The sequence below is a fragment of the Cupressus sempervirens genome, chromosome 1 (genome assembly GCF_028749045.1).
Source record: "Cupressus sempervirens isolate cs-2001-9-10 chromosome 1, ASM2874904v1, whole genome shotgun sequence".
Taxonomy (NCBI): Eukaryota; Viridiplantae; Streptophyta; class Pinopsida; order Cupressales; family Cupressaceae; genus Cupressus; species Cupressus sempervirens.
The window spans coordinates 19,099,042-19,112,681 of NC_143118.1; the positions used below are offsets into that span (position 1 = coordinate 19,099,042).

The following is a 13,640-nucleotide window of genomic DNA, read 5'->3' on the forward strand; positions in this document are numbered from 1 at the left end:
ATCGAACTCTTGACAAGAATAAAAAATCCATTAAGACTACATTTTTATTATTTCATTATTTTTTTATTTTATATTCATTATTATCCTTATCCTTATCCTTGAGAAAGAGGAGGATTTTATGTCCTACTTTGTTTTGAATGCATATACATTATAATTAATAGAATCAGACACATTTAAAATATAATAAATAGAATCAAACACATTTTTTCTTTTGATTGGTGAATTTAGTTTATATTATATTTTAAAATATATCTATACAAAATTTTAAAAGATAATTTGTTTTCTGAAACCATACCAATGTCTTTGAAACAAACTACAGGCCCCCTGCCCCCAAGGAAAATATATTTCACTCATTCTATATGTATTCTGAGTATTAAACCATACTTTTGACTCCTACAAACAAGTACAATACTTACAAATTATTAGGCTAGTGATTGCTAATTATTTGATGTATTAACAATGAGCAACGATACTCAATAAATAGGTTTACAATATTTATAAAAATTAGGAAACTGTACATAAGATCAGAAACAACCTTATCACCTAAAATTACAATAAAGTACATTATTGAGCATTAAATAAATAATAAAACATTATATTAATTCCCTTCCTTAATGTTAATCCATCAACAACACCAATAGAGCCCCTGAATTTCACAAACTTATATGAACTAAGGGACTTAGTGAGGATATCTGCTGTTTGATCCGTTGTTGGAACATACAACAATTGAATGGATCTGTCCTCAACAAGCTACCAAATGAAGTGACAATGAGTTTCTACATGCTTTGTTCTTTCATTGAGGACAGGATTCTTTGCAAGTTCAAGAACTCCTTGATTATCACAAAGCAAAGGAGTCGGACCTACTTGAGATATTTGCATATCCACAAGCATCCGTCAAAGCCAAATTGCCTCGCAAGCTGCTTTAACAGCTCCACAATACTCCGCTTCTGTCGAGGAGAGAGTCACAATCTGCTACTTCTTACTAGTCCATCTGACTGCATCAGATCCCAAACTGAACACATACCCAAATGTTGATTTTCTGTCATCAACTGAACATGCCCAATCTGAATCTGTATAACCAAGAAGTGTAAGATCTTCACTACGAGTGTACAAGAGTCCAAAATCAGAAGTGCCCTTCACATAATGCAACACACGCTTTGCTGCTAGCTAATGATCAGCCTTGGGGGCTGTCATGAAGCATGAAATGTAGCTCACTTCAAATCTGGGATCAGGTCTAGTGAGAGTGAGATAGATGAGAGTACCCACTAGTTGCCTGAGCAATTATTCATCTACTATAGGTGAATTAGACTTAGCTGACAACTTAAGCCCTTTTTCCATGAGTGTGGAGGTAGGTTTACAATCTTGTATTTAGAACTTATCCAAAAGACTTCAAGCGTACCTGGCCTGGGAAATGAAGATACCATTCTTTGTCTGCGAAACCTAAACAATAATGGAGAAGTCCCAAATCTGTCATGTCAAATGCGCTACTCAAAATCAGTTTGAGCTCACCAATCAATTGTTCTTAGCCGTCAATAATGATCAGGGCATTAACCTAGACAACAACCAACAAAATCTCATTACCAACTTGTTTAACATACAAATTAAGAATAGATGGACATCTCTAACAGCCATGATCTACGAGGTACTTATCACTTATCAATCTTGATGTACCAAGCTTGAGGAGTCTGTTTCAGGCGGTAGAGTGTTATTACTAGTCTGCACACCTACCTTGTGTTGTTGATTAGTAACCTTGAACCTTGGAGATTGAGTCATATAGACGTCTTTCTTCACCTCACTGTTGAGGAAAGCACTCTTTAACATCCATCAAATGAACTTTCTAACCAAACTGGGTTGCCAAGACAAGGACAAGCCGAATGGTACTCATCGTCGCTGTAGGAGTAAATGTCTCCTCATAGTCAATGCCTTTCTTCTGTGAGAACCCCCTAGCAATGAGACAAGCTTTGCACTTGTCAAGGGTCCCGTCAGCTTTGTATTTCACCTTACACACCCATTTGCAGTTAATGGGCTTCTTCCCTGAAGGAAGATCAGAAAGGACCCAAGCGTGATTCTTCTGAAGATATTTGGCTTTCATAGCCTTTTCCCACTTAGGTATCCCTTTAGCCTCTAAATTTGTGTGAGGCTCATAAACACTGTGAATGTTGGCCATGAGAGAAAAATTAACTGTATGCAGCTGTTTCCCCTTGTTTCTGGATGATCTACCCTTAACGAGCTTATCATTATGAAGATCACTAATAGTCTTTAGCCCACCATATGGGTCAGAGAGTAGAAGAACCAACATTAGATGTAGGAGCTAGAACTAGTATTGGATCTGGAACAGTGTCAACAAGTGGAAAATTACGATCATATGAAGGAAATTCAGGTTGAGCATCTTCAAACTCATAATTTGCATCATCCCTCCCATGAGGTAGACCTATTGGAAGACAAACACACAAATCAGAAGCCTTCAAAGGTTGATCCTCAAAATTTTGCACAAATGAGGATGGGTGAAAATGTCCTCGTGCTTCATCAAAGACAACATCCCTATTGAAGACAAGATGTTTAGTGTTGACATCTATCAATCAATAAGCCTTATGGTTGTCATTGTTCCCTATGAACATAAGCTTTGACTCTTGGAATCCAACTTGGAGCATTGGGCATCTAGAATCCATACATAAGATAAAGAGCCAACAATTTTGAGATGATTGATCCTAGGTGTGTGACTGGTCCAAACTTGTTTAGGAGTCTTTCCCTTAACAATCTGTGTAGGGGAACAATTAAGGAGATAGACTGCAGTGAAATTGCTTCTGCCCAAAACTTATTAGGAACACGCTTGTGTTGTAACATAGAATGTGCCATCTCAACAATAGTACGACTGCGCCTCGCTACAACACCGTTTTGCTAAAGAGTGTAAGGATTGGTTCACTGACATTTTATATGATGTGTATCACAGAAGTTGGAGAATGAAATAGAAAAAAATTCCCCCCCGTTATTTGACCTAAGAGTGATTAAACAACAACTAGGCTCTTTTTCTACCAAGGCCTTAAACTTCTAAAATATAATAAACCCATTTGATTTCTGTCTAAGTACACCCACATTTTATGATTGAGATCATCAACAAAAAGCAAGAAATAGTTGCAACTAGAAGCAAAAGGTGTATGCATTGGCCCTCAATATCAACATGAACCAATTGAAGTACCTTAGAGGCTTGCCATGAGTCACCATACGTGAATGGTGTCTGGTGCTGCTTCCCAACCTGACGATGTTCGCAAACACCATGATGTTCGCAAACACCATGATGTTCGCAAACACCATGATGTTGAGTTTGGATCTCAGGTAAACAAGCTACAAAGTCCTTCTTGAGCCAACTGAGAGATAGTTGAGATTTATACCCTTACTGTTGATGCCAAAGATTTGTGATTAAAGAACTTTTGGCTGCCATTGCTAACTCTGGAGAATCACCAGTATACACAAGTCGGTAAAAACCATGATCCCCAATGCCAACAACTACAATAGTGTGAATCTTTTGATCAACAATCAAACACTTGTGTGAGCTGAATACAACATCCAGTTAAGGAGAATGCCATGTGATCTAACAGAGTGAGAGAAGATTTAGTTCCATGCCAGGAATATAGTACACATTGATGAATACGAGATCCCGCCCACCATAATGTACTTGAACAATGCCCTTACCGACAACTGTGTATTCTTCTCCTCCATAAACAACTAACTCAGTGAATGGAGAGAAGTCTGTGAACTAGTCACGCCAATGAGTGAAGTGGTGTGAAGCACTTGAGTCAAGTACCAGACAAAAGATTTCACATGATCTGCAAATCTTTTAGCCATGGAGGCGTAAAAGGCAAATTCTTTTTGCTCAGTATGCTTAGCAACATGTGCTTTTTGCTGAGACCCTCCCTGCTTCTTCTGTTTAGTAGCCAACTGCTGACGACAATCTTTTTTCATGTGATTGTATTCATGATAGAAATTACACTCTATGTTCTTTTTCTTAGAACTATCTTGAGTTTGACCTCTCCCTTTGTTTTTCGGTTGATAGTGATGGAAAAGCTTGCTTTGCAGAAGATGAGGAAGAACTAGGACCAAGCTGTTGTTTCCAAGGTTCCTGCTGCAGAAGCTTGGTTCAGAGGTCTGGAAACTTGAAATCAACATTTGAGGAGGTAATGTTGAGAGTTTCAACAAAATATTCATAGGACCTCGTAGGCTCTTCAAGATAATAACCACCATGTCTTCTTGCTTCATCTTTTGCCCAATTGACTCCAAGTGATCACGGATGTCCTTAATCTTCATTAGATGCTCCTGTAAGGACATTATCTCATCCATCATGATGGAGAAAAGCTGATTTAAAAAAAATAATGCACGGTTTTTATTAGAGGTTTCATGCAATGCCTTTAGGTGCTCCCAAATCTCAATAGTTGATTTTCCAGAGGGAACCTGTGGAAGCTGATCATCTCTAACATAAAGTTTAATGAGCGTGACAGCTTCACGATTGTGCTCATCAAACTTTTCCTGATCTTTATCTACTATGACTGGATGCTAAACAGTGCCTAGGATGATCCTACCAAGGCAGTGATATTAAAAAATGGTCATCATTCACTGCTTCCAAGTGTTGTAGTTTTTACAATTGAAATGTTGATTGCCTTCCAACATGATGTTGGTCAATGGAGCCATCTTCATGTTTTTTGTGACACAAAAAACAAGGTACTACGACGATGCTGATTGCACAAAATTTTATGCATGAATTTCAATGCACTGAGATAGGTACATATTTCAATACAAATTTGTTGGCACATAAATCAATGCACAAAAAATGAGGTACACAAAAAATCTGAGACAAATACAGTTGAGCTCTTGAAAAATCCTCCAAAAATCTCCAATTGAAATATTTTCCAACTTGATGTGACAGGTCAAAACCCTGGTCGAATAACTTCTGGGTACCTAGCAGCCATGAAAGCTCATAAAATTGCAGAAATACCAGATGGCACTTGTGCAATGCCACGAACAAGAGGTAAATGCTGTCAAAGAAATTGGTCGCACCAAAATTTGCAAATCCTGTCAAAGACTGAAGGCGTCGAAATCCACCAGTAAAAACCAGGCGCAACCGACAGAAACTTGTCAAGCAAAAAAATCACAAGAAATCTGTCTCAGGAAGACAGAGCCAGTCGCAGCCAAACAAAAAACCCCAGTAAATGTGTCAGAAACCAACCAAAACACAACCAAACATGGAGTAGAATCGTGCCAAAAATTGCACTGAAAAGATCCACGCCTGAGAAAAACGGGAATATCAGAAAAAAAATGGATTTTGAAGACAAAAAATGCAGGTGAAAACAAAACCTGCGATTTTAAAATCTTGTTTCTTCCTTTCCACAATTTTTTCTGAAACTCAAAAACCATTCTCACAAGCGAATTACAAAAATCAGGAATTTTTTCAAAAAAAACATTAAAAATTCTTTGCCAATTTTTATTTGAATTTTTTTCTCAAAAAGAATACTTTGTCTCTGATACCATATTATGCAAGTAATTGGTAAATTATTTGATGTATTAAAATGAGCAAAGACGCTCAATAAATAGTTTTACAATATTTACAAAATAAACAAGTTTAGAAAAGAAACTGCAGATAAGATCAGAGACAAGCTTATCACCTAAAATTACAATAAAGTACATAATTGAGCATTAAATAAATAATAAAATATTATTTAAATACAGATTACACAAAATACAAAATTTACAAACACATAGATGCTAGAAAGCTAGCATTTTTTTGAAAATTGCATATTGTTATAGGGTTTCTTCTCCTGCTGTGGTTCACTCACCCAGGAATCATTCTTCAAAAATTTCAGCCTGTTTTTTTTTTTAACCCTGAACATTTGCTCGGCTCATGCTCTGTCCCAAATGTAGTTTTTGGTTAAACCTTAGTCAACATGGGCTTTTGCTCTTCATGACTCCTCTTCTTCAGATGCACTACATAAGAGAAAGGGTCACATAGGAGGAGTGACCTCTGCAATGTGGAGCCACTCACACTTCCATGCCACAAACCCTTCCCTAAGGTTTGCCATTGCAATAAAAGCGCCCAAGCTGTATGGCGATTCATCCCTCACACATTTCTTTGTCACCCAGTGGGCATCCTCTTTGTTTCCAAGCTCCACACACCAGGCCAAGAAGATGAAGGCAATGTTGACATTCATTTGATACTTGTACTCAGGTTTCATGTATTCTTCACCAACATGATACCCACCATGTAAAAAAACATCGGATCTGCAAACTTAAAAATATTCTTCAATCTCCCCTTCAAGACTTTCCCCAACTTTGCGAGATGTAGCTTCCTTGTGAGCAAGGTGAATTTGGCCTCCATGTTTAAACAATACCAATCTTCTCCGGTTTCTGCCGCTCACTGCAACCAACACCAAGCAATGAAGGTTGACAAGACTTGGCTAACCTTTTTATCAACCTTGCACGTTCCCCATTATGCAAAGGCAGAAATCATTAATGCACCCTTGATCTTTATATAAATGGCAGCGTTTGGAAACATACGCTCATTGAAATAAATTCGTTTGAGATCCTTGTATATCTTTTTAGTCTGGGCTTTATTTAATGTATCTATCCAATTTGAAAGAGAGTCTACCAAATCATTCCCTTCTCATTTTTTGTGGGTGTTTATAAACTATACAAATTTTGACATCTCATTTCTAATGAATTTAATATATATTTTTAGTTTACAAGCTAAAGGTTCGTCTGTTTTCTTAGTTGCCGGATTCACCCTTGACAGGCCGGATCTGGATTCGTGCTTGGGTCCTCGAGGATCCGGGCCGGGCAGGATCCTTGATTCTGCTTGCGGGTCCGTCAGGCAGGAATCTCAAGGATCCAAGCCACAGCCTGAGGATCCACAGCCAGAATCAAGGATCCTGCCTGGATCCTCAAGGATCCAAGCCACAGCCTGAGGATCCTCAAGGATCATGATTTCATTTTGTAATTCAGCAATTCAATGTGAATGTGTTGATTTTCTTTATAATTGTGAAAATAATTCAATTATCAGGTATACTAGATCGATAGATCCATACTAGAATCATATATTCATACTATGAAATGATATAGTTTTAGAATTATGTATATTTCTCTTATTTTTTAGCGCACACACACACACACACCCATGAATCTTCCATGAATCATAATTGGGAATAAAAAAATTCTGATTCACGTGTCCATATGTTTCACGAATCGGCAATTAAGTCTTTTTTTATTGCATTTATGAAATTTAAGAAATCACCTTCTAAGTGTAACGTTGGAATCTTTATTCTGCTTGCCATTTTCAACTGCCGAGATGGCCTCTTGGCTTGGCCTTCATTGTTCGTACCATCCATCAATTAGTTGGGTCCACATGCTACAATGTTTCCTTTGTTATCCTTAGCCACAAATCAGGCACCAGATGGACCAAGATTACCTTTCAACACACTGTCGAGATTGATCTTTATCCAACCATCATCTGGCTTTGTTTTTCAGGTAATATGTGTCACAGGCATTTTAAATTGAGTTCTTCTTCATTTTAGTGACAGGTTTTTGCATCCATATGTGAGTGCAATATATGCCTTCAGCATACTAAGAATCATTGTCCAATGTTTTCATTGCAACAAAAGGCCTGAAGGATACAAAATGATAATGAAATCACAATCACCATGTATGTTTCTTCCAACTGTATGCTCCTGTTCGGTATATGCACGGTTCCAGTTTACAACTGTATGCATTTATGTGTTTGCCCATTCTATATGCCTGTATACTCTAATTATATGATTGCCTGCTCTCCTGCAGCTGTGTGTGCATAGAATTTCCCATTGATGGAATCTACAATGGTATGTTGCCATTTGGTTGTAGTACATTCTCATTCCACGAATGCATAGTTGTATGCTGTCATTCAACAAAATGTAAATTTTCTTTCAATAGTTGCCTGTGGTCACGCTTTCTTCCATTGATAAAGGCAGCATGAAATGTATGTAGTCATTATGTTTTCATTCTATAGTTGTATGTATTGCAGTCATTCAACAGTTTTGGACTCTCTCTCTCTCTCTCTCTCTCTCTCTCTCTCTCTGTATGTAGTCATTGAAAAGTTTTAAGCTTTCCTTTGACAACATCTGTAATTATCAATTTTACATTTTCATTCTATCTCTGTATGCAGTCATTAAATAGCTTTAAGCTTTCTATTGACGGCTGCAATCATTGATTTTCTTTTTGTATGGTAGATTCTTTTTGTTTTATTAAAAAATTTCAAACAGTGGAGGAAATGTCTTTGGGACACTGGGTTCTCATGGATGCCATCCACTTCTTCCATAATCACAAGGGACAACCTTTGGCCATCATCCAGTTGTACTGGGGATACTGGGGGGAATGGAACTGTGAGTTCGGAGGAGGTGCAAATGTGTAGCTGTGTAACCCTAGATAGTCCCCTGATTTACCATGATATCATAACCAAAATATCAGCTTGGATGTGTTGTGGCCTTGTAGGTATATAAAAGAAGTCTATGGAGAATGCATATGATGAAATAAACACACAGTAGAGCTTGTTAGGTTTGTTTACATGAATGATTCAATCTTTTCCAAGACGACACAAAATAAAAGAGCATGTATGGTAGAACTGTTTTTTAAATTGTAAAGTGAAGCTTCTCGACACCTAACATATAGAAACTGTTATCCAAATTTGCTCATCTGCATCACCACTTATAAAAGTTACAGCAGTAATATTAAACTATATCATAGCAGTAACTGGGAGCCAGGCATGCTCACATCAACATGTATGGTAGTCACAATCAAACATGTTTTTCAAGAATTTTTAAGGAAATGAAAACATTTCATTTTATTCATGCTGCCTATCCAAAAACCTTGAATGGCACAAAGAAATCTTACTCCTTTTGTTGAATATTCTATCTTGGCTATATTTATAAGATGTGTCTGTATAATCTTTTGTCTAACATGAGAAGTCATTCAAAATATTTGGAAATACCTTCATCTCTGAGTTACAAGGCATAGAATCATGCTAAATTGCTAATCCACCTTAGGTTCAGATTTCTTGATTATGCTTTACAAATATTGATACACTGTTATCCTCTGTAGTAAATCCAATTTGACATTATTTGATTGGTAGTTGCTCTGTATTATGCATTAATGTTAGTCCATGTTCAGAGAATGTAATTTCATCTTTGTTATATGAATAGAGTTTGCATAAGAGATGTTGGTATGGTTTTTATAGAGCAGGTTAACAGCTCTGTCTTCTAAATTCTTTCTTATCAATGGACATTTGGATATGGTGATATTAATGAAGGGTCTATATTGGTCAATATGATTGTGTTTGAACAGACAAGCAAAGGAAGTAATCAAAGCAATTAAGAAACGCATTGCCAATAAGAATCCTAAGATCCAGATTCTTTCTCTGACGGTTAGTATTGAATAATATTATAAATTTCTATATGCATTTTGATTTATTTTAAGTTATCATTACTGAGATATTCGGTTGAATTCTGAGCGCAAAAAATATACTGTAGTAAGAATTCATTTATGATTGACTTTGATGGATAACTTTGATTTAATATTTGCCTGGTTATTTTTGCAGCTATTAGAGACACTTACAAAAAATTGTGGTGATACTGTTCACTTGCAAGTTGCTGAGAGAGATGTGCTACATGAAATGGTCAAGATAGTAAAGAAAAAGGTCTGGAAAAAAAGCTTTTGTGTAACCTGCACATGTTTTTCTGGGTTGTAGCTTAAACAATTTTCGGTTTGTGCACTTAGTGCATATTTTCAGCAGTCCTTTATGTGGGTTTTATTTGTAATTTATTTTGCAGCCTGATTTAAATGTTAGAGAAAAGATCTTGGTCCTGCTAGATACATGGCAGGAAGCTTTTGGGGGGCCAAATGGAAGATATCCACAATATTATTCTGCATACCACGAGTTACAGGTAAGGAAAAAAAAAAAGAATCTTAAGGATGTTCAACAAATCTCATGTTTTTTGAGGGCAGGTTGAATATATTTGACTGACTCTGCCAAACGTTAGGGTAAAACATTGACCTTGATATCGACCCTCATTTTTGTTACCTAGATTTGCTTTCTAGCTTGCATACTTTAAATGCCATTTGGAAGTAGCGTATATTGTTAAACTATTCCAGGATGCATTGCAACAGTGATGTTGGCATAATGACATTAGTTAGTAATTAATATCATGCTGCATGTTCATAGTTTGAAGTTTTATTTGTCATTTTAGAGCCCAGTGGCTCTAGGGCCTTGAGTACCACCTGAGAGAGTGCAACACTTTTAATTTTGTATGATAATGTGGTATATCCAAATTTGAAAGCTATGACCATTTGGCATTGAACTAACATCATTTCACATTGTATTACTGTGATTATGCATGATTTGCATTTAATATAACTTAGAATATTTTCTTACCACTTCGAAATTTCCAACTTTGGCAAAACTTCTCCTTTCTCAAATCTACAAATAATTTTGAAGCTTGTTACTATGAGAGCTGGTAGTGCAGGTTAACACAAGCAGAAAATTGCTTATGAACATCCAGAGATTAATAAATGCCACAGTTATGGAATGTTAGGATATGTGGTACATTTTGCAAGTCCTTGTTATAAATTGACCTCTAATGAAATCAGGTGCTACCCTTGAGAGAAATTTCAAGATTTCTTGGAGCATTGATATGGGACTTATACAATGATCTAGGCAAAGCATCTCAGGTTTCTATATTTTGGGCAAGGGTTGGGGAAACAGAGCGGTGTATGCTACATTGTTCAAAATGCATTCATTTTACTTTCCATGATTGGTGGTTGATGACTTTCAAAAAATAGGCACATTTTCAATGAAATTGCATAAGTAATCTCCATTCTTTTGCTTTTCTTGTCTCAACAGGCTAATCATTGTTGTGTAAATGTCTCATTGGAATGGTGTGCGTACGATTGTGTTTGGTGTTTTCTATGATTTTGTACTGTAGATAGCAAAGACCAGAGATTTCCACAGTCCATATATTAAGCGGAACAATGTTTTAGGGGCAATTGTTTGAAAGACATTGAATCAATGTCTCGGATCTCAATGCAAAGTCTATTGTGAACTATTGGAAAGAATTGTGGTCTATACGGTTCCTTTTATAGCTAATTTTAGTCAAGTATATGATGCTTATTGGGCCCACCAAAGAAGATACATTAATAACTTTCACAACCATAAAAAATGTAGCCCTCTAATTTTAAATGTTAATTGTGCATTTTTAATGCAAGAGATTCTTTTTTAGAAGTTTGACGATTGGTGCTTTTAATGCTTAAACGGAAGCCCCCACTCAAGGGGCAATTGCACAGCAAGTACTTATGCCTGTGACAGTTTGATTTTTAGTATTCCATTCCCTGTGTTATAAGTGATTGACTTTGCATATTTTTTGTTTGATATCACCGTTGCTTCTACTTGCTTGGACATATTTAGTGGACATTGAGGACTTGGAATATCATTAAAGCAGTTCCTGGCAACTATATTAGTATTTACAATCTTGTCTGTACCAAAGAAGCAAAATGGAAAAACACAACCAAATACATGATAACTGTAAGACTTGTTTCACGCCTTGAGGTTTGATTCTTAAATGTTATAGGATTTAGACTACAGAAGTGGAGCAGTGAATCAAGAGGATCCGTGTTGATTAGCACAAGGATAATTTTATCTTGCCTGTGGGGATGTGTTCTTGAATTTCATTATCCATTGGTCTGATGTATGAAGGATTTTTAAGAGTGGCCATTGAACTTTACTATTGAACAATAGAATTTTGTAGAACAGATCAGACTTTCCAGATGTTGTCTACACAATAACAAGGTAGATTTTATTTTTTTAAGCATGAATCGTTTGTTATTGCATATTAAAATGTGATTGCCTGCCTCAGTTTGCTACATTTGTAGATGCTTTAAGGCTTTCCAAGAAAACAGCAATAATTGTGTTACGGTTGCTCATGTATCTTCTGCAGTAAGATTACTTTAAGGTTTTTATTTTCAGACAGGTGGTTTTTTTTTCTGTTTTTCAATTTTTTTAAAGATAACATGGTTCATACATGTTGTTTTCTCTACTTAGTAACTTTAGGGTACATGATTGTGTTAAAGGAGGCTTTCTGTTTTGTTTAGTTATGGTTGTGCACTTTGTTGGATTCAAAGTAATTTTTTTTGTACCATCTTTCTGATTTATTGAAAGAATTGGCATGCTTCTTGATATCTGTTTTAATCAAACAAGATGTGACATCCTATCTTCACCACAGCGTGCAGGAGTAGAATATCCACCACGTCCGGAGAGCTCTGCTCCAATTTTTACTCCACCTCAGACACAGCCAATAACTTCTTTTTCAACTCAAAGCCATGTACCTTCAGGTTTTGAGGATGGAGTTGAACTTGAGGCATCTATGGCTTCTGAGGTATCTGGTCTAAGGTATGTATTTTTCAAGAGAGGTTTTAGCATCTTTGATATTTTGATTTTTGTCTTCTAACAATGGGTGGGAATCATATTGGCTGGTTTGATTTGTGGATTTCTTAGTGCCTTTAGTTCTAGTCAACATGCTTTTTTATTATTTTTCCCCATGTTTTCTATTTCATGCCTGCCACATCTTTCACTTTAGTGAAATATCATTGCCAATTGTGACATTAATAAATCCAAAGTGCCTAGCCACTTATTCCAAAAGCACAGTTCAATTTATAAATGTTAATGCATGTGTCCATTTTATCAAGAATATCAATGAGATAAGGAGACTTGTATACACCTTAAGTGCCATGTAGAACTAACAGTAGCATAGTGATTAACAAAAATAAAATAAAAAATTGACTCATCTCTGGAAGCATCACAGACTTATTTCTGGAAGCATAACAAATCTCTGGGATCCTGAATGCTGAATCTTTGTTGCAGGATTTCTTATCTTATTTTATATGCTAGTAGAATAGGTATTACTTTCTTGCAGCTTGTACAATTGAAACGTTGATGGATGAAGACTGAAATTTGAAATTAATGTTGTGCATTTAACAATATAGTGTTTTAAGAGCTTTAATTATATTGAAGGATCATTTGATGTTGAGAAAATTGAAGCCTCCTTTCTAAAAACCATTTTTTACAGCTTGACAGAGATTCAGAATGCACGAGGTATATCTGATGTATTGATGGAGATGCTAAATGCTCTAGATCCTCATAGTAAGGAGGTAATTTGGTACTCATAAGATATTGTGTTTTTTTATCCATTTATCACTTAACACTGTTTGTGAATTAATTCAATCTGATGCCCTATTATTTTAAAATTTAAATTCAAGACTGCTAGAAGTCCAAATCTCTTGAATTTTTTTTAGAATTAATGTTTTTTTTAATAAGTGGCTTGTAAACTTTTAAACATGACTGGTGATGCTAGCACGATATACCCTTTGTTCCCACGTGAAACACTTCTGACCTGGATACATGAACCAACAAGGCCATAAATGGGGGACTCATCTCTATTTAACAAAACTGAGGTTTAGATCTGTGAGCATATTGGATCAGCGAAGGCACAAGCATGTAATCACAATGGTCTACTAATATCATAATATCCGGCGCTGGAGGCTCTATCCTACATACAGTAGAGTAGAGGGGGGCCGAATGG

The 13,640-nt window shown here is 36.2% G+C and overlaps 1 protein-coding gene across 2 annotated transcripts in view; it reads left to right on the forward strand.

Annotated features, from left to right (window-relative positions):
- The window catches only part of LOC149575947 (TOM1-like protein 3), a 38,383-nt gene that overhangs the window by 6,496 nt on the left and 18,247 nt on the right, over positions 1-13,640 (forward strand). Inside the window, exons 1-6 of one of the 2 annotated variants that reach the window (XM_089816067.1) lie at positions 5,205-5,333; positions 9,355-9,433; positions 9,608-9,706; positions 9,840-9,953; positions 12,285-12,451; positions 13,128-13,209. In XM_089816067.1, the coding sequence (XP_089672193.1) occupies positions 5,308-5,333; positions 9,355-9,433; positions 9,608-9,706; positions 9,840-9,953; positions 12,285-12,451; positions 13,128-13,209 (567 nt within the window). In that variant the 5' untranslated portion in view covers positions 5,205-5,307. Of the gene's footprint in view, positions 1-5,204; positions 5,334-9,354; positions 9,434-9,607; positions 9,707-9,839; positions 9,954-12,284; positions 12,452-13,127; positions 13,210-13,640 lie in introns of those variants that run through there. The other variant, XM_089816066.1, reaches the window with a different exon arrangement.